The sequence below is a fragment of the Bufo gargarizans genome, chromosome 2, assembly GCF_014858855.1.
Source record: "Bufo gargarizans isolate SCDJY-AF-19 chromosome 2, ASM1485885v1, whole genome shotgun sequence".
NCBI lineage: Eukaryota > Metazoa > Chordata > Amphibia > Anura > Bufonidae > Bufo > Bufo gargarizans.
In genome coordinates, this window is record NC_058081.1 from 255,993,162 (window position 1) to 256,017,411 (window position 24,250).

General features: G+C 40.7%; 1 protein-coding gene across 1 annotated transcript in view; it reads left to right on the forward strand.

Moving 5' to 3' along the window:
* The window catches only part of TBC1D22A (TBC1 domain family member 22A), a 620,637-nt gene extending 596,818 nt beyond the window's left edge, over positions 1–23,819 (forward strand). The window contains exon 13 of the mRNA XM_044280236.1: positions 23,260–23,819. Within this exon, the coding sequence (XP_044136171.1) occupies positions 23,260–23,388 (129 nt within the window). The 3' untranslated portion in view covers positions 23,389–23,819. The remainder of the gene's footprint in view (positions 1–23,259) is intronic.
* Positions 23,820–24,250: the final 431 nt, after the last annotated feature.

The window sequence follows — 24,250 nt, forward strand, 5'->3', positions numbered from 1 at the left end:
TCCAAATTGATAAAACAATGTGCCTCATTTTAACAGCATGTACCTGATACCATTAACCCCATGTTGTCCATTATGTTAAGCGGGGTACTTGACGAGGTTGCTATTAATATGTGGCACATGGTTTCATCAATTTAGACTCCATGTGCCTCACATTAATAGCCAGTAACCTTATCATACTGTGGTACCCAACACCAGCCTACACATTAACCCCATGCTGCTCAATGTCCATTATGTCAGGAAGTACTTGCTGGTGTTACTATTAATATGAGGCACAAGGCTTTATCAATTTAGACTTCTATTTGCTTCACATTAAGGCCGAATGCACACGGCTGTTGTTCACGGCCGTGAGCGGTCCGTGGAACCGCGGCCTGGATTCCTCCTGAGAGCAGGAGCGCACGGCGTCATTGGTTGCTATGACGCCGTGCGCTCCCTGCTGCCGCCACAGTACAGTAACACACTGGTATAGATCATACCAGTGTGTTACTGTATTGCGGCGGCAGCAGGGAGCGCACAGCGTCATAGCAACCAATGACGCCGTGCGCTCCTGCTCTCAGGAGGAATCCAGGCCGCGGTTCCACGGACCGCTCACGGCCGTGAACAACGGCCGTGTGCATTCGGCCTAATAGTAAGTGACCCCATCAAGTACCTCCTCACATAATAGGCAATTGATACTTTGCAAAAAGTAAAAATAAAAAAATACTCACACGTTAACCCCATGCAACATGTGGTTAACGTGTGAGTATTTTTTGTTTTCATGGTATCGAATTGGTGTTGCAATACTTTTTTTTGGGAGTCACATTTAAATAATAAATGTAATTGTTATATAGTGTTATATATATTAATATGCACCTTGTGTTTTGTCGTGCGTGTGAATCAGTCAGCGCCGACCAGCACCCCCATAAACACCGCTCACCCCCTAAGCCCCGCCCCAGAACCCCCCTACCCCACCCGGTCCCTGGAAAAATTGTCTTACATGAAACTGGTCCTTGGTGCAAAAAAGGTTGGGACCACTGGTTTAAGCCATTCTGTTGTTGATTTACTTCTATGCTTTGGGTCATTGTCCTGTTGCAACATCCATCTTCTGTTCAGCTTCAGCTGGTGGACAGATAGCCTTAAGTTCTCCTGCAAAATGTCTTGATAAACTTGTGAATTCATTTTTCCTTTGATGGCAATCCGTCCAGGCCCTGAGGCAGCAAAGCAGCCCAAACCATGATGCCCCCACCACCATACTTCACAGTTGGGATGAGGTTTTGATGTTTGTGTGCTGTGCTTCTTTTTCTCCACACATAGTGTTGTGTGTTTCTTTCAAACAACTCAACTTTGGTTTCATCTGTCCACAGAATATTTTGCCAGTACTGCTGTGGAACACCCAGGTGCTCTTGTGCAAACTGTAAGCGTGCAGCAATGTTTTTTTTGGGACAGAAGTGGCTTCCTCTGTGGTATCCTTCCATGAAACCCATTCTTGTTTAATGTTTTACATATTGTAGATTTGCTAGCAGGGATGTTAGCATATGCCAGCGACTTTTGTAAGTCTTTAGCTGACACTCTAGGATTCTTCACCTCATTGAGCAGTCTGCACTGTGCTCTTGCAGTCATCTTTACAGGACGGCCACTCCTAAGGAGAGTAGCAGCAGTGCTGAACTTTCTCCATTTATAGACAATATGTCTTACCGTGGACTGATGAACAGCAAGGCTTTTGGAGATACTTTTATAACCCTTTCCAGCTTTATGAAAGTCAACAAATCTAAATCGTAGGTCTTCTGAGAGCTCTTTTGTGCGAGGCATCATTCACATTAGGCAATGCTTCTTGTGAAAAGCAAAGCCAGAATTGGTGTGTGTTTTTTATAGGGCAGGGCAGCTGTAACAAACACCTCCAATCTCATCTCATTGATTGGACTCCAGTTGGCTGACACCTCACTCCAATTAGCTCTTGGAGATGTCATTAGTCTAGGGGTCCACCTGCACTGTAAATGTTTACATGGTGTGTTCAATAAAAACATAGTAACATTTAATTATTTGTGTGTTATTAGTTTAAGCAGACTGTGATTGTCAATTGTTGTAACTTAGATGAAGATCAGATCACATTTTATGACCAATTTGTTCAGAAATCCATATCATTCCAAAGGGTTCACATACTTTTTCTCGCAACTGTAGATGATGGTAGAGATCTCTGTACTGACCCCTGATATATTTATACATACTTATTAGATTGCTTCTTAGTCGTCTTTTTTTTCTAAAGTGAATAACCCTGATTTTCATCATCTCTGGGTACTGTAGTCCACCCACTCCAGTTATTACTTTAGTTGCCCTTCTCTGAACCCTCTCCAGCTTGGCTATTTCTGCCTTCTTCACAGGAGCCGAGAACTGTACACCATACTCCATGTGTGGTCTGACTAGTGATTTCTAAAGTGGCAGGACTATGTTCTCATCACAGGCATCCATGCCCCTTTTGATGCAACCCATTATCTTATTGGCCTTGGCAGCAGCTGCCTGACACTGGTTTTTGCAGCTTGGTTTGCTGTCCACTAAAATTCTTAAGTCCTTTTCCATGTCAGTGTTACCCAGGGCTTTACTATTTAGTATGTACTGGTGACTTGCATTATTCTTTCCCATGTGTATAACCTTACATTTGTCAGTGTTAATCCTCATGCCACTTCTCTGCCCAAGCCTCCAATGTATCCAGATCCATCTGTGGCAGTATACTGTGCTCTTCCGTGTTAATTACTTTGACATGACCGATCCCTCATGAAGCCATGCTGATATACTCCAAGATAGCATCTATTAGAAAACCTTCAAACAGTTTCTCCACGACAGATGTTAAACTTACTGGCCTATAGTTTCCAGGCTCTGTTTTTGGACCATTTTTGAATATTTGCACCACATTTGCTATGCGCCAATCCTGTGAAACACTCCCTGTCAATATAGCGTCCTTAAAGGGAACCTGTCACCTGGATTTTGGGTATAGAGCTGAGGACATTGGCTGCTGGATCGCCGCTAGCACATCCGCAATATCCATTCCCTGTAGGTCTCTGTGCTTTTATTTTGTAAATGAGGAAAGTAAGAAGCCCAAGGAGCTGTTACTAATGTTTCCAGAGGCCAGCCACACCCACTGTGAAGGAGCCCAGCACCGCCCCGCATCCTCCGAATCTCCTCCTTGCTCCCCAACCTCACAAAGCTAGAGCGCCGTAATTTCGCAATTCGCAAGCTAGCGCATGCGCAGTGTTGGCATAGTGTTCCTTCCCTATGCTGGCAACAGCCTCAGGGAACGAACTGTGCATGCGCTATCTCGCACATTGCGAGATTACGGCGCTTTAGCTTTGTGCCGTTGGGGAGCAAGGAGTAGATGCGGGGCAGAACGCTGGACTTATCTCTGAAGCATGAAGGAGACAGGACTCATCTAAAGTTCATTTACATATATGGCAGGAACATTTATTTTAGGTTTTTCTCTGAACTGATAGTTTGTTCAGAATTGATTTTAATATCATGTATTAAATCAAGTATTTTTAGAAAAGTGAGTGGATAAATAGGTTTAGAAAGTGATGACTAGTTTCCTTTAAATAACAGAAATAAGGGTCTGCCTATAAAATTACTTAATTCTCTTAGAACTCGGCGGTTTGTCTCTTTTCATCTTTTTAAGATGTCGCTGTACTTCTTCCTTGGTCAGACAGGTCACTTTTAATGGGGAATTTACTTTTACATTCTGCATTTTATCTGCCAATTTATTTTCCTCAGTAAATACAGTGGAGAAAAAAATATTTAATAGCTTTGCTTTCTCCTCATCACTCTGTAAAAGGCCAACACCTTCAGATTTATACTTTTTACCATTTATATAATTGAAGGACATTTTAGGGTTAGTTTTACTCTCTTTGGCAATTAATCTCTCTGTCTCTAGTTTGGCTGCTTTTATTTGTCTTTTACATATTCTTTTTTTGCTAGGATATGCCCCCATTGTCTGATAGGTGCGGGTCCTACCTCTGGTACCCACACCTACAATGAAAATGAAGCGTGGAGAGCTGAGGCTGGAGGACCCCAGATTTCCCAGGGTCTGTCCAATCGCTGCACCCATAGAAGTAAATGGGAGCAGACCGTGGTAGACCCCATAGAAATTAATGGAGGGCGGTTGCGCATGCGCAGTGAGCCCTTCGTTAATTTCCCTGCTCCGTTCTCATTGTAGGTGCGGGTCTCAGAGGTGGGACCCGCACCTATCAGACAATGGGGGCATATCCTAGCGATATGCCCCCATTGTCTGTGATGGGAATGCCCATTTAAATGCTTTCTTTTTTGTCATTTATTGCTATCTTTACAATTCTATTTATCTACATTGTTTTTGTTCTTGTTCCTTACACTTTTATTCCCATAAGGTATGTACCTCTCCCAATTACAGTTTAGGATGCCTTTAAAAATATCTAATTTTGTGGCTGTGTTTTTATTTTTAAGGACTTTATACCAGTTAGTTAGGCCCATGGCATCTCTTAGTTGGCTAACTTTTGCTTTTTTGAAGCAAGAGGGTTTTCTAGTGCTTGAAGCCCCCAATCCTAGGCAGGTCAGGAATAAATCCAATTAATGGTGAACACCTGCTATTCTTTCCTGAGAACAAATGGCTCCAACATCATTTGTTGGGGAGTAATCTGCACGCCACCATACACAAAGGACGCCATCCAAACCTGCTAAAATCGTCCAGTTTGGCAGTGTTTGTTGTGTACGACTACTCCCTATGAGTTTATTATTGAGCTCCAGGAGAGGTGTACATCTATAAAGAACTATGTAGTGTAATGCTTCCTCTGGCAGCTGGAGGAATACAGATTTGTAACATGTTACACTTCAAATATGTGAATGGAAAGCAAGCGATTAGGATCTTTTTATCAGAGCAGAGCCCTAACCTTTATGAGAATTCCGGATGTTTTTATTAAATTATATAATAGGTATACTTTCCTGCCCAAGACCATGGCTAACCCCTGCATCACCCTTAAAAATATAATAATATATACCATAATTAAATAAATGATTGTTAACCACTAACTGTAGACATCCAGGGATATTAGGTAGCAACCCATAACCTAAATGTATAGTGTATATCAATGCTCCTACTTTACCTTAGACCACAAGAGGTATTAGGTATCAACTGTTAAACCACTGTAGACCACTAGGGATATATTTTAGCAATACTATTAATCAACTAAAACAATCCCTGTAAAAGTGTATGATATAGTGTATGTAGAAAGTCGTCTCTATAATTGGGGCCAAACCCCAAATAAAAATGTAAAATTGTAAACTTGTTGCACCTATGAAACTTGCTATCCTGTTGCATGTGCACTTGGTAGCTGAAGGCATCTGTGTTGGTCCCATGTTCATATGTGCCCGCATTGATGAGAAACATTGTTTTAATATATGCAAATGAGCCTCTAGGAGCATGGGGGTGTTGCTGTTACTCCTAGAGGCTCGGCCCTCTCTGCAACTGGCACATCCTTTGATTGACAGGGCCAAGCAGCGTAATCATCATCATGCTTGTCCCTATCAATCAAAGTGTTGAGGGCACAGCAGTTGTGGAAATAGCAGAGCCTCTAGGTGTAATGGAAACGTAAAAAAAATAAAAATATTGGAAAGTTGTCGTAGCCTTTAAAGCTACATGTGATTTAAAAATCTCTTATGATGAGAAATACAAAGTTAGTTTCCCTATATTCCTCAGTTTCTTTCATATTATTACTATTCTATCCCAGAAAGATATTACAGTACTTCTGATAAAAATCTACCCATAATCACATATATGAACCGTCCCTGCTATGTATACATTTGTATTCCGATACCTCAAGCTCACTAATGACATAGATAAGAGTCTCATTTAGCCACAATTATTCATTATTCTCTCATAACTGCATAGAGGAGAGATAAAACAATAGCCATTAAGTTGTACATGCAAACAAGGGAGATTCAGGTTAATTGGTCTAATACACTTTCCAATCACATCTGCACAAATTAGTTTGCGTCTTCACGTTTAGCAGTGTAATGAGTCATGATGGCAATCAAGTGAGAAGGATGTTTTAGTAATGAATAGGTTTCTGATGGTAAGCCATCAAAGGACACATTTCAGAGGATTTGGACTTGGAGTTGAAAAGTCTTAGTAACAGTTTTTTTATGTTGATTCTTCTAATGTGATTTATTCTTTGTCAAGATTTATATATGTTACGCAGCGGGGGATTTACGTTTAAGGACATCGGGATTGTGCTTCTCGTATCCTATTGTAGCTTAGCAACAAAAATTGAGTATAATTTGCAATAGCTTCTATTAAATATGAAATGCTCAATGTAGGAGATTATTATTTTTTTTCCTATCATATCACCTGTTTTCTGTAGGCCATCTTAAGTGGGTGTTTTTCAGCATGTTTTCACAGATTTCATAACGTTTTTTTCTTTTGTATGTATAGCAAGACTTTGCTCTACTGATGCATAAAGGAATCAATATAATTTTAAAGAATAGATGATATTATATATGAATGAGCCAGTCCGTGGATAATGTGGTTTTACATCTTCTGACATCATTTTGTTGCATACAGCTTTGACACTAGAAATGTATTTTTTAGCTCATTTACAGATATACATTCTTCAATATCTTGAATTGCTGTGAGATATTATAAACACTAAACTATCATCCCAATAAATAAAACACATCTCAAAATTTCAGATTCAAGTGAATCCAAAGCTTTTGCAATTTGATTCAGGCAAACCACTCAAAATGGCAGATCATGTTTGTTATCGGAAACCATCCACTTGCAAATAGCCATCTATGGCACTGTCACTTGACATTACTAATGCTTTCTTTGCGTTAAAGATCTTGAAAGGTGTTGAATACCGTCCTAGTAGACCCCAGAGTGTCATGCACATCTTTACAAGGCAGTTTGGGCACTTTGTTTCAGGTTGACCAAAACTATTCTGATGATAAATTCTTTAAGTCACTATTCTGTAAGGACAATTTTAAGGTTTAATGTACCTTTTTCAGCCACTGACATTTTAGGAATCATGACCCTCCAACTAGTTCCTTTTCAAAGTATATTCCGAAATACAAAACTTGAAAGTATGTAGTATAACGTAAAATTCCTCAGTATATAGTGATTAAATGTCACTTACTTGTCACACAACATTGCATAAATCAATATGTCAATAGTACAAGTGACCACAAGAAACTTTATAATGTATTATCAGTGAAAAATTTCTAGTTCTCACTTGTATACCTGTTTTCCTTTGTCCCACCCACCCACTGCCTAATTTATTTTCAATTTTAAAAATGCCTTAAACCCATCCAGGACAAGAGCAGCTCACAGAAAGATCATATAACACATGTTATACAAGTCTATAGAGAGGGGAGTTGCTGAGTGAGACACACATAGACTAACAGACTGCTGCAGCTACATGGGTTTATCTAAACTTCCTAAGTGCTTTATTCACAACCATACAGGTCAGTACATCTCTGTAATGTCCTTCATGATCCCGGGGCTGCTTCTCAGTTGGAAAGAGAAGGTTAGGAAACAGGCTGTCCTCTACTTTCTGTGTGCAGTGGATGGAAACTAGGCTCCATCCACCATCTCTGGGGGAACTTTAAACTAGACATTTAGCATGCACAGAGGAAAACTGATATAAAAAATGAGATACAAGTACTATACTGGCCCAAAATAGTGTTATTTATGTACAGACACTGTACAACTTATTAATGCAGAGGTTTTTTTTTTTTAAGTGAGGTACGCTTTAAATCTTTTCAGTAGTTTGCTGATGTTTATGGCTCATTTTCTGGCGTTACAACCTGCATAGTTCAGCTTCAGCTTGCTGGTCCAGCATGCTCAGTTCCAGAATTAAGGGTTATAGGAGGCTTTAACTGGGAACTAATATGAGAGGTTCAGTGTTTAGGAGCACAGTATGAAATATTGTAAGGGAATACAGCAGAAGAACAGCCTGGAACATGTCATCAATGCAACATGGCAGTTGTATTCTGCTACTCACATGAGCTGCTGCAAAAGACAATCCACTATTACTGCACTGACAAGAGGGCAACAGTGTGGCTAGAAAATGTAATCCTGCAGGTTTATGTAGCATTATTGTTCTATTATTACAGTGTTTAATAACCCTGCAAACTTCTTTCGAGTTTCATTTCTAAATGATGGGCTAACCCTTTAAAGGGAACCTGTCATGTGTGGATATTTGATTATAATATAACTAATTATATACAATCATTAACTACTAAAAAGTGCCTTAGATGTATTCACTTACTGGTGTGACAGATGGTTACCTCATAATATACACATAAAGATGCTGCATGCTAATGAGCTGATTGGAGTCCAGCGTGATGTCATTGAGTCCAGCGTATATTTAATTCAGAGCTATAGCCACTCCCCTGCCCACCTGCTGCTGATTCATATGGAAACAAACTGTCATTCAGCAGCAGGTGGGCGGGGAGAGTCAGGAGCTCATGAATATTCAGGACTCATCATTATCAGCTGGAGCTTTTCAATACAAGATGTTGGCAGATTGACTGGGTCAATTAAAGAAAGTGACCCAGCATTTTGCTAAGCGAATCAGTCACTTATTTATGTTGCCCTTAGTTAGGACACCATAAAACTGGTGACAGGTTCCCTTTAAGTGTTGAGTAAGTGCTCATAGACATCTTACAAGAAAGTTCAACTATAAAATTTCTTTATTGTCTTCAAACTCACCATGTGTGTAAACATGGCTGGAAGTACATACTGGTTTAAATTTGACAAGGGTGTAACACATCTGCAATTGCCTATCAGCATATAAAAGTATCCTCTAGAAGAGGGATGCTCATAAGTCCTGCCGTTCCAAAGTAAACGATCTGTGATCTGTTGTCTGTGGGTAGCTTAAGACAATTGGAGGCACTATAGTCTCTAAAGTAGCAACAATGGAATAAAGAATAAGCCAAGAGTACTTTCTTTGGGGGAGATTTATCAAAGACTGGTGGTTTATGCTGGTCTTGGATATCTTCTTCATTGCTGGAGCATGCGCCTATTTTATGACGTCATATATTAAGCACATTATACAAAGCTGCTGTAGGTTTCTGTCTTCATTTGGGCCTGAAAGCAGGAGCAAAATAAGATAAATGTGTCGAGCCAGCTGGCACTGCCCACACCCCACAGAAACGCCATTTGCGTCCCTTGTGTTTGACTCTTTTTTTGCCACAAAACTAGTGCTGGGAGATGATAAATCTACCTCTTTGTATTGTAGTAACAGTCAACCAGCAGTAAGACTATAGCTGGAATAATCCTTTTATTTCTTATAGACAATACATTTCAGGTTATTGGACCCCCTATAATAATGCTTTAAATAAAATAATAATGTGCCAAGCCGACTTCTCGTGGGTGCGACTAGTAATATTGGCATCCCTATAAAAACGTGTATTAGAAGAATACATGCATAAGTGATTGACTTCGTTAAAAAAACACACACAAAAAAACACATTGTTTTAAAATAAAAGATTTCTAAATGTGCCATTAATTAAGTAACTGATGGATTTTTATACAATAAACTAAATAAAGACACATAGTGGAGTCACAAGATATACTGTATGCTCAAAAAATTCACTATGTAAAAGCAGACAATAAAATACTAATTAATACTAATTGGTTCATACCGGCTTAATAGTAGCTAGTAAATGGCATCATGAAGAGTGCCTGTGTGGTTGTTCGTCAGCTTGTCCTGATTGTTACGAGTACTTTGATACATTCATTGATGGTGGTCAGGATGGTACCTATTCATTATGTCCTGCTAATTATATGACTGCAGTATTAAACTGATGGCTACCATGATCAGAATATAATACATCTATTCTAATACTTGTAAGAGGGTTTTATGGAAAGGTAGCACCCTAGTTTGCATTTGGAGGACATTGAAAATTGAGTTTTACATTATAGGGGAAGTCTCTGGTGAGATTCAATTGGTGGAGGACTTAACTTCTAGAGAGAGGATTGTAAAGTTTGGAGACCTATATTCATAAATGTATATCTTCCATGTTCCATCAAATCTCTTTGCCTTAGCTTATAGCACGTCACTCTTTATAAATCCTGCAGAGTATTCACATATCTCCTTTATTTTTAGTGTACCGCATTAAACATATGACAGCAAATGACACTTATTATGTAGAGAAAGTTAATACAAGGAACTTACTAATGTATTGTGATTGTCCATATTGCTTGTGGTTTACATCTACTGAATATCAGCCAGCCTGGAAATTAGCAGCCCATTAATATTTTGGATGTATTATGTTTGTGTTTTTATATGCAGTATGGAAGAACAATACGCTAAGTACAGTATATTTTGGGGTATGATGGACATAGGTCAAGCATCATTTAATATGTAGTATTTATGCAAAATATTCAACTAATTACTGTTTGTGATGTTTTGTTGGGATAATATTTGTTAAACCAGTGTAATTTTCAATGTCTACATGTGATTAGCCATAAGAATGTAGGCCAGTATATTATACATAGTCTCTGTATTCTAAGATTTTGTACCAACTTCATTCCTGCATCATTATCAGTCACCGCTGGAGGTTTTCCATTCCTGCATCACTTGTTTCACATCCAAAGTTGCTTCCAAACTCCTGCTGTTAATAAAGGCGTAAGGCTGACATAAGTGGCATGGCTGTTAACAGTTTATAGAAAATAGAATCACAGACAGTGTATAACAGTTTTTGTTTTTCTCGCAAAAGTATATTTTTGCTTCATTTACAGACATTTTAGTTTATTTTCCTATCGCGTTCTCTCCGCATAGATGATGATGGGACAGTACTAAGATCCTAGGACTGGCCACTTTTTGTACTGCAGCGAGTGCTTGTCCAGCAAACCTTAACAGATTAAGATGTTACATAAATGCTGTTTAAATGTCTAATTTGGAAAATACAAAATGGTACAGATTGGCTTTAGCTGCAATATTCAAGGCAAACCTGAAAAGATGCCGGGACCCACTTGACTTAATCAAGGTGCACATGCTTCCCAAGTGGCCACATACACTCAGTGCCTGCCCTAATAAATAACATGCTGGACAGAAGACCTTCTAAGATGAGCCTTAGCTAGGCTTTTCTTAACCCAGGACAATAGTTCAGTTCTCTGCCCTCAACCTGTATTTAAAAACCCTGGTGGCACCACATTGGCTTCATGGCATCCACATAGCAACCAGCACCCAGGACACCTGCCCCAGTTCACTTCTCCAACTACACATCAGTTTTTGATACTTGGGAGATGCTGTCTTCGTTACAGCCCCTTGCTAGTTAGTATGTAGTAACTGTTCTGAGCACATTTCCTTCTTACATTTGTTAGGACTTTTCAGTTCCATTTATCATGGACTTATAAATATACTTCTTATTCTGGACGTTACTGCTATAATATTGCTAAAACAGGTACAAAACATTTAATTTGCCATTTGATTTTTTTTATGATCCTTGAAAAATGGGTTTGTCAGAAAAGAAAAATATAATCTATCTTTCAGAATGCATCATACTGTTATAGGGGTATTCTGGTTTTAGCAAATACAGGTGATTCTTGGTATAGTGAAAATCTTCCAGTATGCTTTTAAGATCTCTGCTTGCAGTCGCAGTCATTTATTCAATGAGAACTTTCCAGTGGATTAGTGTCTGCCCCGGTCCTGTGATGAACACAGGTACAGGACTGTTATCGGAGCTCTGTCTTGTAAGAAGCCAAGTACTGATGTACCTGTAAAGCTAGATTCCTATAAAGTATGTACACAGTAGCTGTTAGATGAATGATTATTTTCCCAACAGCTATTCCTTCCGACTCCTCATCCATATGCATGCTTGTCAAAGCATGCATTTTCAATGGGTAGAGGGGCATAAATCCTTTCGAGACTCATCTAGTGGTTGCTTAACACTTCTGTCATCCATGAACTTGAACTGTGGAAATTCAACATGACTGACTGATCCTTCTTTCCTCCAAAATCTGCCTTTGGGGGAGAGTCTTGTGACCTTTATACACTTTAGATGCTGCTGAAAAAGTCATGTCTGGCTCATATTTACCTAATGTGTGTGTGCGTCTCCAACTGTATCTCTGTATGTCTCAGATCTCATGTGTGATTGTTTCTTCTGTGATATCACTCTGTGCCTCCATACACGCTGCACACTGACTTTATTCTAGGGCAGAGTATTTCAGTTCTTTTCTCTCCCACTCTACCCATAGTACTACAAAGAGAGAGAAGATGAATGCCTTGACATTTTGCTTCTTACATGCACATATTTATGTCTAGAAATGAGTTTTCCCAGTTATTTATAGATTTGGGGGGGCATTTATCGATTGCACATTTTTTTCTACCACTATTAAAGCTGCCTTTGGTTTCTCGTTTATCAGCAGGCATACAGGTTTTATAATTTTGGTGCACAAAAAGTGATTGTAAGCTAGGGGGGTTACCTGACATACTTTACAACTGGCTGCGACATTTACTACTGTCACACATCATCATCTTAAAAGTAATCTATTTTCAGAAACAGACCAACTTCTCACTCCACTTTTGAAAGTGGCGTGGGGAGCCAAAATTCGCATGTGCAACAATTTAATGCTACCAAACTGGCATAAATGTCTCCCTTGGTATTTAATTGCTATCAGATTTTTGACCATACATGATCTGGCAGAGTCATATGTCAGCATCAAGCCAAGATGTACTTGCTGGAACAGTATGAGATGGTGTAGTTATTAATTAACTGATAGTTCTAAATTGTCATTTGACTAAATGAAAAAACTTGTGTCAACAAAAGGCATACAATTATTGTGTTCTGGAAGAAAAAGGCAGAATGGAATATGACAGATCTACTATGCAGTTGTCAGAGTTATAAGAAAATAAACTCTGATATAGAATTAAATTGCATCAGAAGATGCACATTGCCATTTGTTGCCTTTATATAGTACTGAAATATTTTAGCATTTATTCTGTGTTACGGACAATGGAACTACTGTGGAACCACTGTGCCAACTAACTGGTTTGGCTTTGGGCTATTCCTGAGGGCATTATCCTGACTGTTCCCTGGTTTTCCCCCATTAACCCCTAAACAAGGATCTGGTCATCGCTGCAAGGGAGCCACCAGGCCACTACTTCTTGGAATAGTGCTGGCGTAGTTAGCAGCTGGCCTACGGAGGGCAGAGACACCAGTGCAAAGGATCAGGCAAAGCACTATAGTGAGAAGAAAAAGGCACAGACCGCTGTACAGAGTGACGCCTGAGTATTATGGGAGACAGTGGTAAACACAATTTGCAGCTCACCCTATGTTGTGATAAGCTAGAACAACTGTAATAGGCATTGAAACAGTGTGCAGGTTGTAGATGGACATGCTTGGTCATGAAGTTCAATGTCAAGGCAATAATGGGTATTGGCGTTCTGACACATGGAGTGGTGATGGGAAAAGGATTCTTAACCAGTGCTTTCCAAATAATGCTCCTTTTAATCAGGTAAAACAAGTAACACGATAAAGAGTCCATAGATGCATTTCAGTGGCCTGTCCCTTTCTCAGATACTGTCCAGGTCCCTGAAACGCGTAATTTGGACTCCTTATCTTGTTACTTGATTTACCTGAATAAAAGAAGCATTATTTGGAAAGCGCTGGTCTGGGATATGTTTTCCTTCACCGCTCTAAGAACCAAGCTGAGGTCAGGCAAACAAAGTATTTGCAAATCCAAGGACAGTTCAGGGTCAGGGCAGACAAAACTACCGTATTTTTCGCTTTATAAGGCCTCTTTCACACTTGCGTTGTCCGGATCCGGCGTGTACTCCACTTGCCGGAATTACACGCCGGATCCGGAAAAACGCAAGTGTACTGAAAGCATTTGAAGACGGATCCGTCTTCAAAATGCTTTCAGTGTTACTATGGCACCCAGGACGCTATTAAAGTCCTGGTTGCCATAGTAGTAGCGGGGAGCGAGGGAGCAGCATACTTACCATCCGTGCGGCTCCCGGGGCGCTCCAGAATGACATCAGAGCGCCCCATGCGCATGGATGACGTGTCCATGCGATCACGTGATCCATGCGCTTGGGGCGCCCTGACGTCACTCAGGAGCGCCCCGGGAGCCGCACAGACGGTAAGTGTGCTGCTCCCCGCTCCCCACTGCACTTTACCATGGCTGCCGGGACTTTAGCGTCCCGGCAGCCATGGTAACCATTGAGAAAAAGCTAAACGTCGCATCCGGCAATGCGCCGAAACGACGTTTAGCTTAAGGCCGGATCCGGATCAATGCCTTTCAATGGGCATTCATTCCGGATCTGGCCTTGCGGCAAGTGTTCCGGATTTTTGGCCGGAGCAAAAAGCGCAGCATGCTGCGCTATTTGCTGCGGCCAAAAAACGTTCCGTTCCGGAACGGAAGACATCCTGATGCATCCTGAAGGACGGACTGTCCATTCAGAATGCATTAGGAAAATCCTGATCAGTATTCTTCCGGCATAGAGCCCCGACGACGGAACTCTATGCCGGAAGACTATAACGCAGATGTGAAAGAGCCCTAAAACGCACCCCAGATTTTAGAGTAGAAAAATAAGAAAAAATATTTTTCATCAGACCTCATATCAGCCCACTCAGAGCCTTAAAAGAACTGAGATTAGCCCATCAGTACCCCCAATCAGACCTGAGATTAGCCCATCAGTACCCCCAATCAGACCTGAGATTAGCCCATCAGTACCCCCAATCAGACCTGAGATTAGCCCATCAGTACCCCCAGACCTCAGATTAGCCCATCAGCACCCCTAGACCTCAGATTAGCCCATCAGCACCCCCAGACCTCAGATTAGCCCATCAGCACCCCCAGACCTCAGATTAGCCCATTAGTACCCCCAGACCTCAGAATAGCCCATCAGACCTCAGATCAGACTAAAATAAAAAAAATCATCTTACCTGTCCTGCTCCGCGGCTCCTCTTCAGCTGTCGCGCTCCCATCTTTCCGGCCTGCGCTGCACTGTCACATGACTGTGTGCAGTGTCAGGTCATAGTGCGCGCACTACGTCCTGATGCTGTACGGGGTCAGGACAGTGCAGCGCCAGCCAGAAAGATGGGAGCGCGACAGCTGAAGAGGAGCCGTGGCGCAAACCAGGGAGGGTAAATATTAACTGCGCTTGCTGCACTTCGCTCCCCGCTCCTAATACATACTAGTGAGTGCTTCCATAATGGAAGAGCTCACTAGTATTAGTTTTATAGGACGCACAGACATTTCCCCCCACTTTGGGGGGGGTGCGTCTTATAAAGCGAAAAATATGGTAGGTCAAAATACAGGCCTATCAACAGATCAAGGTCACAGGCATCTGTAAATAGATTTGTACCTGAAACTGGCTGAATTGTTGCATGTGCGCTTGGCAGTTGAATGTATCTATGTCAGTCCCATCACATTGGTGATAAAAATAAAGTTTTAATATATCCATATGAGCCAGTAGGAGCAAAGGGGGCATTCCCATTACACCTAGAGGTTCTGCTCTCTTGAGATTGACAGGGCCAGGCAGTAAAAACATTATCACGCCTAGCCCTGACTTCTAAAGTATTACACCCGTGCTGGACACTGAAGTATGTGGTTCAGCGAGATATTTTAGGTAAGTGCACATGCAATAGGTCAGCCAGTTTCATAGGTACGAATCTGCTGACAGATGCCTGTTAAATCAGACACACAGACAGGGTACCGAGACAGATTATAGCTCTAGTACATGCTCCAGAAGGCAGAGTGACCTGGCAGATCTGTTGAGACCTATTGCACAGGGACACATATTTAAACATACATAGCAGGGCTGATTATATCTCAAGGCCCCCTTTTCTGCAAAAGAAAGCCCAAAGAGAAAAGACAGGGCCCTCTTAAGGGCCCAAATTCGAAGCATATACAGGGTTACAGATACTATTCTTATTGGTAGCAAAAAATGTTACTTCACGAAACAATCCAGAAATTGCAGACACGCACAGTAGCCCAGCAAAGTAGTTCAGGCAAAGAAAAAACAGGTACACAAAATCCAGCCGATGCTCAGACATAGTTTTTTCAGTAGTCAATTCACACAAAGCAGAATCGGGTGAAGAAGTTGTCAAAACATCCAGGGGGCAAAAACGAAGTCCAGATACCGCAGGAGTAGCTCATGATTCCGTGGCCTGTGCATGACTGGTTTGACTTTGGACTATCGTGAGGGTGTTGTCCTGGCAGTCCCCTGGTTTACAGCCTTTAATCCCTATTTAGGCATTTGGTCTTTGCTTCAACATGCTGGTACCTCTTGGAGTAGTCCCGGGTTAGTTGGGAGCTAACCTATGAAGGTTCAGAGACACTAGTGCAAACCACCAGAGGAACAGACAAAGCAAACAGACAGAACCAAGATGAGGTCTGGCAGACAGAGTACTTGCAAATCCAAGGACAGTGCAGGGCCAGGGCAAATGGAACTTGGTCATAATATAGGCAAGGATCAAGGTCACATGTAGGGATGAGCGAATCGACTTTGGCTGAAACATCCAAAGTCGATTCTCATAAAACTTTGTTCTAATACTGTACGGAGCAGGAGCTCCATACAGTATTAGAATGTATAGGCTCCGATGAGCCAAAGTTTTTGCTTCGCGAAGTCTCGCGAGACTTCGGGTGATAACTTCATAAATTGAATTGTACTGTAGTTCGGGAAATGTTTTTTTACAGTACAAATTAATTTATGAAGTTATTGCCTGAAGTCTCGCAAGACTTCGCAGAGCAATAACTTTGGCTCATCGGAGCCAATACATTCTAATACTGTACGGAGCTCCTCCTCCGTACAGTACTGGAACAAAGTTTTATGCGAATCGACTTTGGATGTTTCATACGAAGTCGATTCACTCATCCTGAGTCACAGACACAGGGTAGGTTAGATGACAGACACCCTGGGTACAGAGATATACAAACTGATAGTTCTAAAGTGTCATTTGACTAAATGAAGAAATTTGTGTCAACAAAAGGCATACAATTATTGTGTTCTGGAAGAAAAAGGCTGAATGGAATATGACAGATCTACTATGCAGTTGTCAGAGTTATAAGAAAATAAACTCTGATATTATAGCTCTAGTATATGCTCCAGCAGGCAGTGTGACCTGGCAGATCTATTGAGACCTATTGCACATCCAAGAGGTGGGACACATAGTCAAGCATATACAAACCGGATTCCCAAAAAGTTGGGACACTAAACAAATTGTGAATAAAAACTGAATGCAATGATGTGGAGTTGGCAAATATCAATATTTTATTTGTAATAGAACGTAGATGACAGATCAAACGTTTAATCCGAGTAAATGTATCATTTTAAAGGAAAAATACGTTGATTCATATTTTCACGGTGTCAACAAATCCCAAAAAAGTTGGGACAAGTAGCAATAAGAGGCTGGAAAAAGTAAATTTGAGCATAACGAAGAGCTGGAAGACCAATTAACACTAATTAGGTCAATTGGCAACATGATTGGTTATAAAAAGAGCTTCTCAGAGTGGCAGTGTCTCTCAGAAGCCAAGATGGGTAGAGGATGACCAATTCCCACAATGTTGCGCAGAAAGATAGTGGAGCAATATCAGAAAGGTGTTACCCAGCGAAAAATTGCAAAGACTTTGCATCTATCATCATCAACTGTGCATAACATCATCCGAATAGTCTTAGAATCTGGAACAATCTCTATGCGTAAGGGTCAAGGCCGTAAAACCATACTGGATGCCTGTGATCTCCGGGCCCTTAAACGACACTGCACCAGAAACAGGAATGCTACTGTAAAGGAAATCACAGAATGGGCTCAGGAATACTTCCAGAAACCATTGTCAGTGAACACAATCCACCGTGCCATCCGCCGTTGCCAGCTGAAACTCTACAGTGCAAAGAAGAAGCCATTTCTAAGCAAGATCCACAAGCTCAGGTGTTTTCACTGAGCGAGGGATCATTTAAAATGGAGTGTGGCAAAATGGAAGACTGTTCTGTGGTCAGACGAGTCACGATTCAAAGTTCTTTTTGGAAATCTGGGACGCCGTGTCATCCGGACCAAAGAGGACAAGTACAACCCAAGTTGTTATCAACGCTCAGTTCAGAAGCCTGCATCTCTGATGGTATGGGGTTGCATGAGTGCGTGTGGCATGGGCAGCTTGCATGTCTGGAAAGGCACCATCAATGCACAAAAATATATTCAGGTTCTAGAACAACATATGCTCCCATCCAGATCTCATCTCTTTCAGGGAAGACCCTGCATTTTTCAACAAGATAATGCCAGACCACATTCTGCATCAATCACAACATCATGGCTGCGTAGGAGAAGGATCCGGGTACTGAAATGGCCAGTCTGCAGTCCAGATCTTTCACCTATAGAGAACATTTGGCGCATCATAAAGAGGAAGGTGTAACAAAGAAGGCCCAAGACGATTGAACAGTTAGAGGCCTGTATTAGACAAGAATGGGAGAGCATTCCTATTTCTAAACTTGAGAAACTGGTCTCCTCGGTCCCCAGACGTCTGTTGAGTGTTGTAAGAAGAAGGGGAGATGCCACACAGTGGTGAAAATGGCCTTGTCCCAACTTTTTGGGGATTTGTTGACACCATGAAATTCTGATTCAACATATTTTTCCCTTAAAATGGTACATTTTCTCAGTTTAAACTTTTGTTCTGTGATTTATGTTCTATTCTGAATAAAATATTAGAAGTTGGCACCTCCACATCATTGCATTCAATTTTTATTCACGATTTGTATAGTGTCCCAACTTTTTTGGAATGTGGTTTGTATAACAGGGCTAATCAGCACCACACAGCCTAGCACCTGTACACAGAGCAAAAAGGGAGTTAACCCCTACAGTGCCTCAGAGTCCTGTGAGGTTCAATGAATAAACCCTAATTCACACACAGAAAGGCAAAGTGTAATGTTCAGTAATGCAATACAGAATACTTAACATGTCACTGAACTTTTAAAAATCTTTTGATAAATCTTGTGATATATAAAAGGTTTTAATCAGTGGGGGGTCTGAGTGCTGAGACACCCTACTGATTGCTAGAATGAGGAGGGGGAGAATCACGTATCCTGCTCTCTCTGCTTGCTGCTGGAGATGGAATAGAGATAGGCCCATAGCCTTTCTATTGTGCATGCCTCCTGCAGCAAGGAGAGAGAATGCAGTATGCGGGACTTCCCTCTACTCTTTCATGTGATTGATGGGGGTCTCAGAGCTCAGACCCACGACGGATCAAAACATTTGATGTGTCAATAGGACATATCAAAAGTTTTTTTTAAAGTTCAATGACGCTCAAAATATTGTGTCCATCGAGATGAACCGGTTATACTCACCTAGCAGACATGTCCAGATAGCTGACTACAGTCTTACTAGTTATTTTTTTTCCCTTTAGAAGATCAGCACATTTTAGAATTGTAGCAAAGATCAGCACATTTTAATATTTGCCTTAAAGTGAATCTGTCAGGAGCTTCATGTTGCCTGAACTACAGGAAGCATGAAATCCCGACAGGCTCCCTGGGTACAACTACAACTTAAAAGTTCTGCTTGACAAGCTGGAAATGCCAGCTCAGCTAATCGGTGGATCAGTGGTTGAGGTGGGTCAATGCTAAATTTAGTATTCACTGATTTAGTTTTTTTATACCATGGGGAGCTTTTTTTTAATCGCTGGACAACCTATTTAATGTGTTACTTTTCTAATTTGCATTAATGAATAACAGAAATTCTGCCCAGTGCATAAGGTCCTGACAGGAAAAGGATGGGAAATAATATATAGCATAGTTTCTGTGCCTCACAAAATGAGCCAAATTCTCCCATTTAACATGGTATTTGTAATGCTATCATGTGATGCAAGGGATTTATTGTTTGAAGTGAAGCATCTTTGTATTTTTAAGGCTAAAGCAGTGTATATGAGATACAGTATAATACGTAGGAGACATCATGATGTGGATCATTGATCCATGTTCTAAGAAGCCTCTTTAGTAGTTATGTTTCTGAAATCACAAGTAAGCTATGCGTGGACCAGGCTAACATATCAATCTGATTTTTGCTTTAAAAAGGTTAGTAGGTCCTGCCAAAGAGATTTCTTTGTCTTTTGTCCTGCCTATAATTGAGGTGATCATAAAAGCAGACCTAAATGTACTTAGCAGATTTTATTTTCAGGATCCTGCCTTACTATCTTTAAAGGTCAAACAAATAGAATTTTCATCTCTTTAACATTTTATAAAACAGAGGTCTTGACAGTTTCATTCACCCTTTATCTACTGAACTTGGATCCCTAAATTAGATTTTGAAATTGAGTGTGTAGCTTAGTCAGTAAGTTACCATAATGCCGGAGCACTGCATTCAACCCTAGAACTATAGAGGTCATAGTAATATAAAGTGAAATGGAATGAAAGCGAAACTCTGGAAAAAAAGAGAAAAGTTATTTCTTATCTGGTTTTAGCAAAGTGGGCATAGATTTTAGAAATCATTCAATAGTAGACTGAAATTATAGTGAGACTGGAAACTATAAAAGCATACAATATAGGTTACCTAATCTCTGCTAGTGTAGGGAAATTACACATTTTCAGTGGGAACAATGCATTTTTAATAGAAATCTTGTAAATTTGTATTCATCTTAATGTGAAGTCCCAGAATTGGATCTTTTGAAGAAATAATTTAGGAGACTACATCCGGTGCTTGTCCAGCAAATCTTTCAGCAGACAATAGGCTGTTGTAGAAAAACTGCTGATCTGGAACGTTCTAGATTTAGTGTAACATGCAGGTGTACCATGTCATCACATGTGTGTATGCTTACTCTGTTTGTGTCCCATGGGATCTTGTTGCCTTTCTATTTGCTATAGTCATGCAGATATATGTAGAATTTATTTTTACATAAGTCAGTTTAAACATTGTCTAATCTGTTTATGTATTTTGCATGACCACAAGCTGTACTGTTTATCTTAGACATTATTTTTACTTTTACATTCATGCAATTTTATGCATTAACTTGGTTTTCCTTATATTACAAGGGTTCCTCAGGTCAGAAAAAGTATCTTAAAGGCTACGGACACCTTATGGGCAATTTTTTTAATGATAGCATTTTACTCATTTAGCTAAAAATATATTTTTTCAGTTGGTCTTTATTACAAATTTTCAGTAGTTTTTCCTCATACATCCGGTTAAAAAGCAGTCTTTTTGCACACTATAAAGAAAAAATATGGGAGATTCAGCCCGCTCAACCCCTAGCAGGTGCAGATTGCTATGGCGAGATACAGATACAAACGTAAAAACACAAAATGCAATCGCACACTGCAACCAGCACTCTGCCCTGCCTTTATGCTGGATGTTGAATAAGGCATTGGTGTACATTTTGGCCAAAGCGTAATAAGCCACTCACCACGTCAAGGTCGCCTTCATGAGTGGTCCCTAACACTAGTTCCTACCTTTTATGGGCCATGACAGCCACATAAAGTCCAGGGAGCGCAGGTACAGCATGCACGCCAAGCACTCCGGTGCCATTACAGCTTTCATCGGATCCAGGGATGCAAGTACCAACATGCATGCTGAGCCCACTATATACTTCTCCTGGAGCCTAATGGCTACTGGTAGGTGCCATATAAGTAGACTCAGTTTTATACTGACTTTAAAACCAGCCTCCAGGGGGCAGATTAACTGGACAGGTGTGCATGACTGCATGGAGATCGCCACGCCTCCATTATATACTACAAAGAGAATCTCCCATATTTTTTCTTTGTAGTATATAATGGAGGCGTGGCGATCTCCATGCAGTCATGCACACCTGACCAGTTAGTCTGCCCTGGAGGCTGGTTTTAAAGTCAGTATAAAACTGAGTCTGCTTATATAGCACCTACCAGTAGCCATTAGGCTCCAGGAGAAGTATATAGTGGGCTCAGCATGCATGTTGGTACTTGCATCCCTGGATCCGATGAAAGCTGTAATGGCACCGGACGGGGTTAAAAGCAGAGTGTGCTTGGCGTGCATGCTGTACCTGCGCTCCCAGGACTTTATGTGGCTGTCATGGCCCATAAAAGGTAGGAACTAGTGTTAGGGACCACTCATGAAGGCGACCTTGACGTGGTGAGTGGCTTATTACGCTTTGGCCAAAATGTACACCAATGCCTTATTCAACATCCAGCATAAAGGCAGGGCAGAGTGCTGGTTGCAGTGTGCGATTGCATTTTGTGTTTTTACGTTTTGCACACTATCCCTCTGAATTCCCTCAATTGACAGCTCATGTAAAGCCTGATCTCCCAACCTCATAAACACTCATAGCTAAGCTTACCAAACTAATAAGAATATGGCTTAAAAGAGTGTTTATGAGGTCAGGAGATCAGAGATGAGGCTTTACATGAGCCATCAGCTGAGGGAACTCAGGAGGGATAGTCTGAAAATGCCATAAACTGGTTTTAAACTACATGTATCACAAAAACTGCCAATTGAAGAAATATTAGCCCAAAATGGGGTTGGCTGACTGGTTAATTTCAATATCTAAGCCCCCATCTCATTACAACTCATGTATGAACTGAGAAGGGGACTGACTTACCTGTTGAAATGAGCCAGTCAGTAAGCCTGCTTCACACACAGTACAGGTCCCGTGCTGTGACAGGAAATGGTATCTGCACAAGCCAGAAGTAAAGCTTTGGTATCGGGACTGACTAGATACCTAGGCACCTTTTGTTAATTGAAGAGCATGAGTAAAGTTTTATATCTTGTTATTTAAAAACATTTACATATATTTTTAAGCTTGCCAAACCGCTTAAAGGGAATGTCCACTTCTTTTATATTCATAGTCCTCAGAATAGGCTACCAATATCTGATCAGTGGAAGTCCGACACCCTGCACCCCCCACTAATGAGCTGTTCTGTCTGTAGTAGCTGTGGCACCAGATTTATACAGCTCTGTCCATTGTGTTATGGATGGAGCTGGTTACTGAATACCGACCCCCACAGTAGTGAATGGGGGCAGTGCTGCAGTAACCAACTTGTGGGGCCAAAGCTACTGCAGAACAGCTGATTAACGAGGGGGGGGGGGGGGGGGGGCGTTGATCCCTTGCAGATCAGATATTAAGGGGCCTGTCCTGAGGATGGGTTAGCAATATAAAAGTACCAGAAAACCCCACATTTTTTATATGTGATATTTTTTAGGTTTAGGTAGATATTTATATTTTGGTATTAGTACAGGGTTTGCAGCGAATAATATCGGATCTCTTCTGCTGTTTATCTAATGTAAGAAATTTGGTACGAATACTGTATGTGTGAATTACCCAGGCTTTATAGATGCATTTCTTTAAAGATCTTCCTTTTTTATATTTTGCAGGGGTTGTTGATACTTTTGCAGAATCTGCCAACAGTCCAATGGGGGAATGAAGATATCAGCGTCCTCTTAGCTGAAGCCTACAGACTAAAATTTGCATTTGCAGATGCTCCAAATCACTACAAGAAATAACATATTTCATTCATTATGTGCAACGTTTGAGCATTGCCCCTCCTTATTAATGATTTATATGAATATCTATAAATATTATAAATACTTTTTTTGTCCATTTTTATCACAGTGCTAAAATTTATTGGAAGCAACATAAAACCATTACTGAATAGGTGTAGGTGTCAATTCTTCTGTAGGTTATTCTAAGACATGAACATGCCATATACCAAAGAAGCATATTTTTAATTGTATTTACAAAGTACCAGTAGGAATAATGATGTCATCCCGCCTGTGATTCAAATCATCATGACATGTGATTGTTTTGATAGGTGTGTCAAGTTTGAATTAGACCTGCACAGCTTCAAATCTTTGTATTTCTGAAAATAACTATTTGGAACATGTGAAATGTACAGTACAGTAAACATTAAAATTCTTATAATATATTAACCACATCATTGCTTGAATCTTTATTTATACTTTTAAGTTGCCTTATTATTTATGGTGACTAAATAAATCTGATGGCTAATATCACGAATATTACAGTACAAAGAAGCTGGATGGCAATCAAATGGTTAAAAAGAAATAAACACCTTGCCGATTCCCTGCAATTGCCATTCTGAAACTGCCCAGGTCATTGCTGTGCTCCACTTTATTGATGTCTCGATGAATCCAGCCAATCACTGGCTACAACAATGACCCATCTCAGACAGTGATTGGCTGAATGGCATTCACGGCTATTTCCTGCTGCGTCGAGATACAACAGGAAGTGGAGAACAACAGGGATCTGGACAGTGGCGGGATATCAGCACAGTGAGTATGTTTGTTTCAGGTTTACTTAACCATTTGATGGCCATCCAACAGCTTTTTTTGTCACCAAGCCATT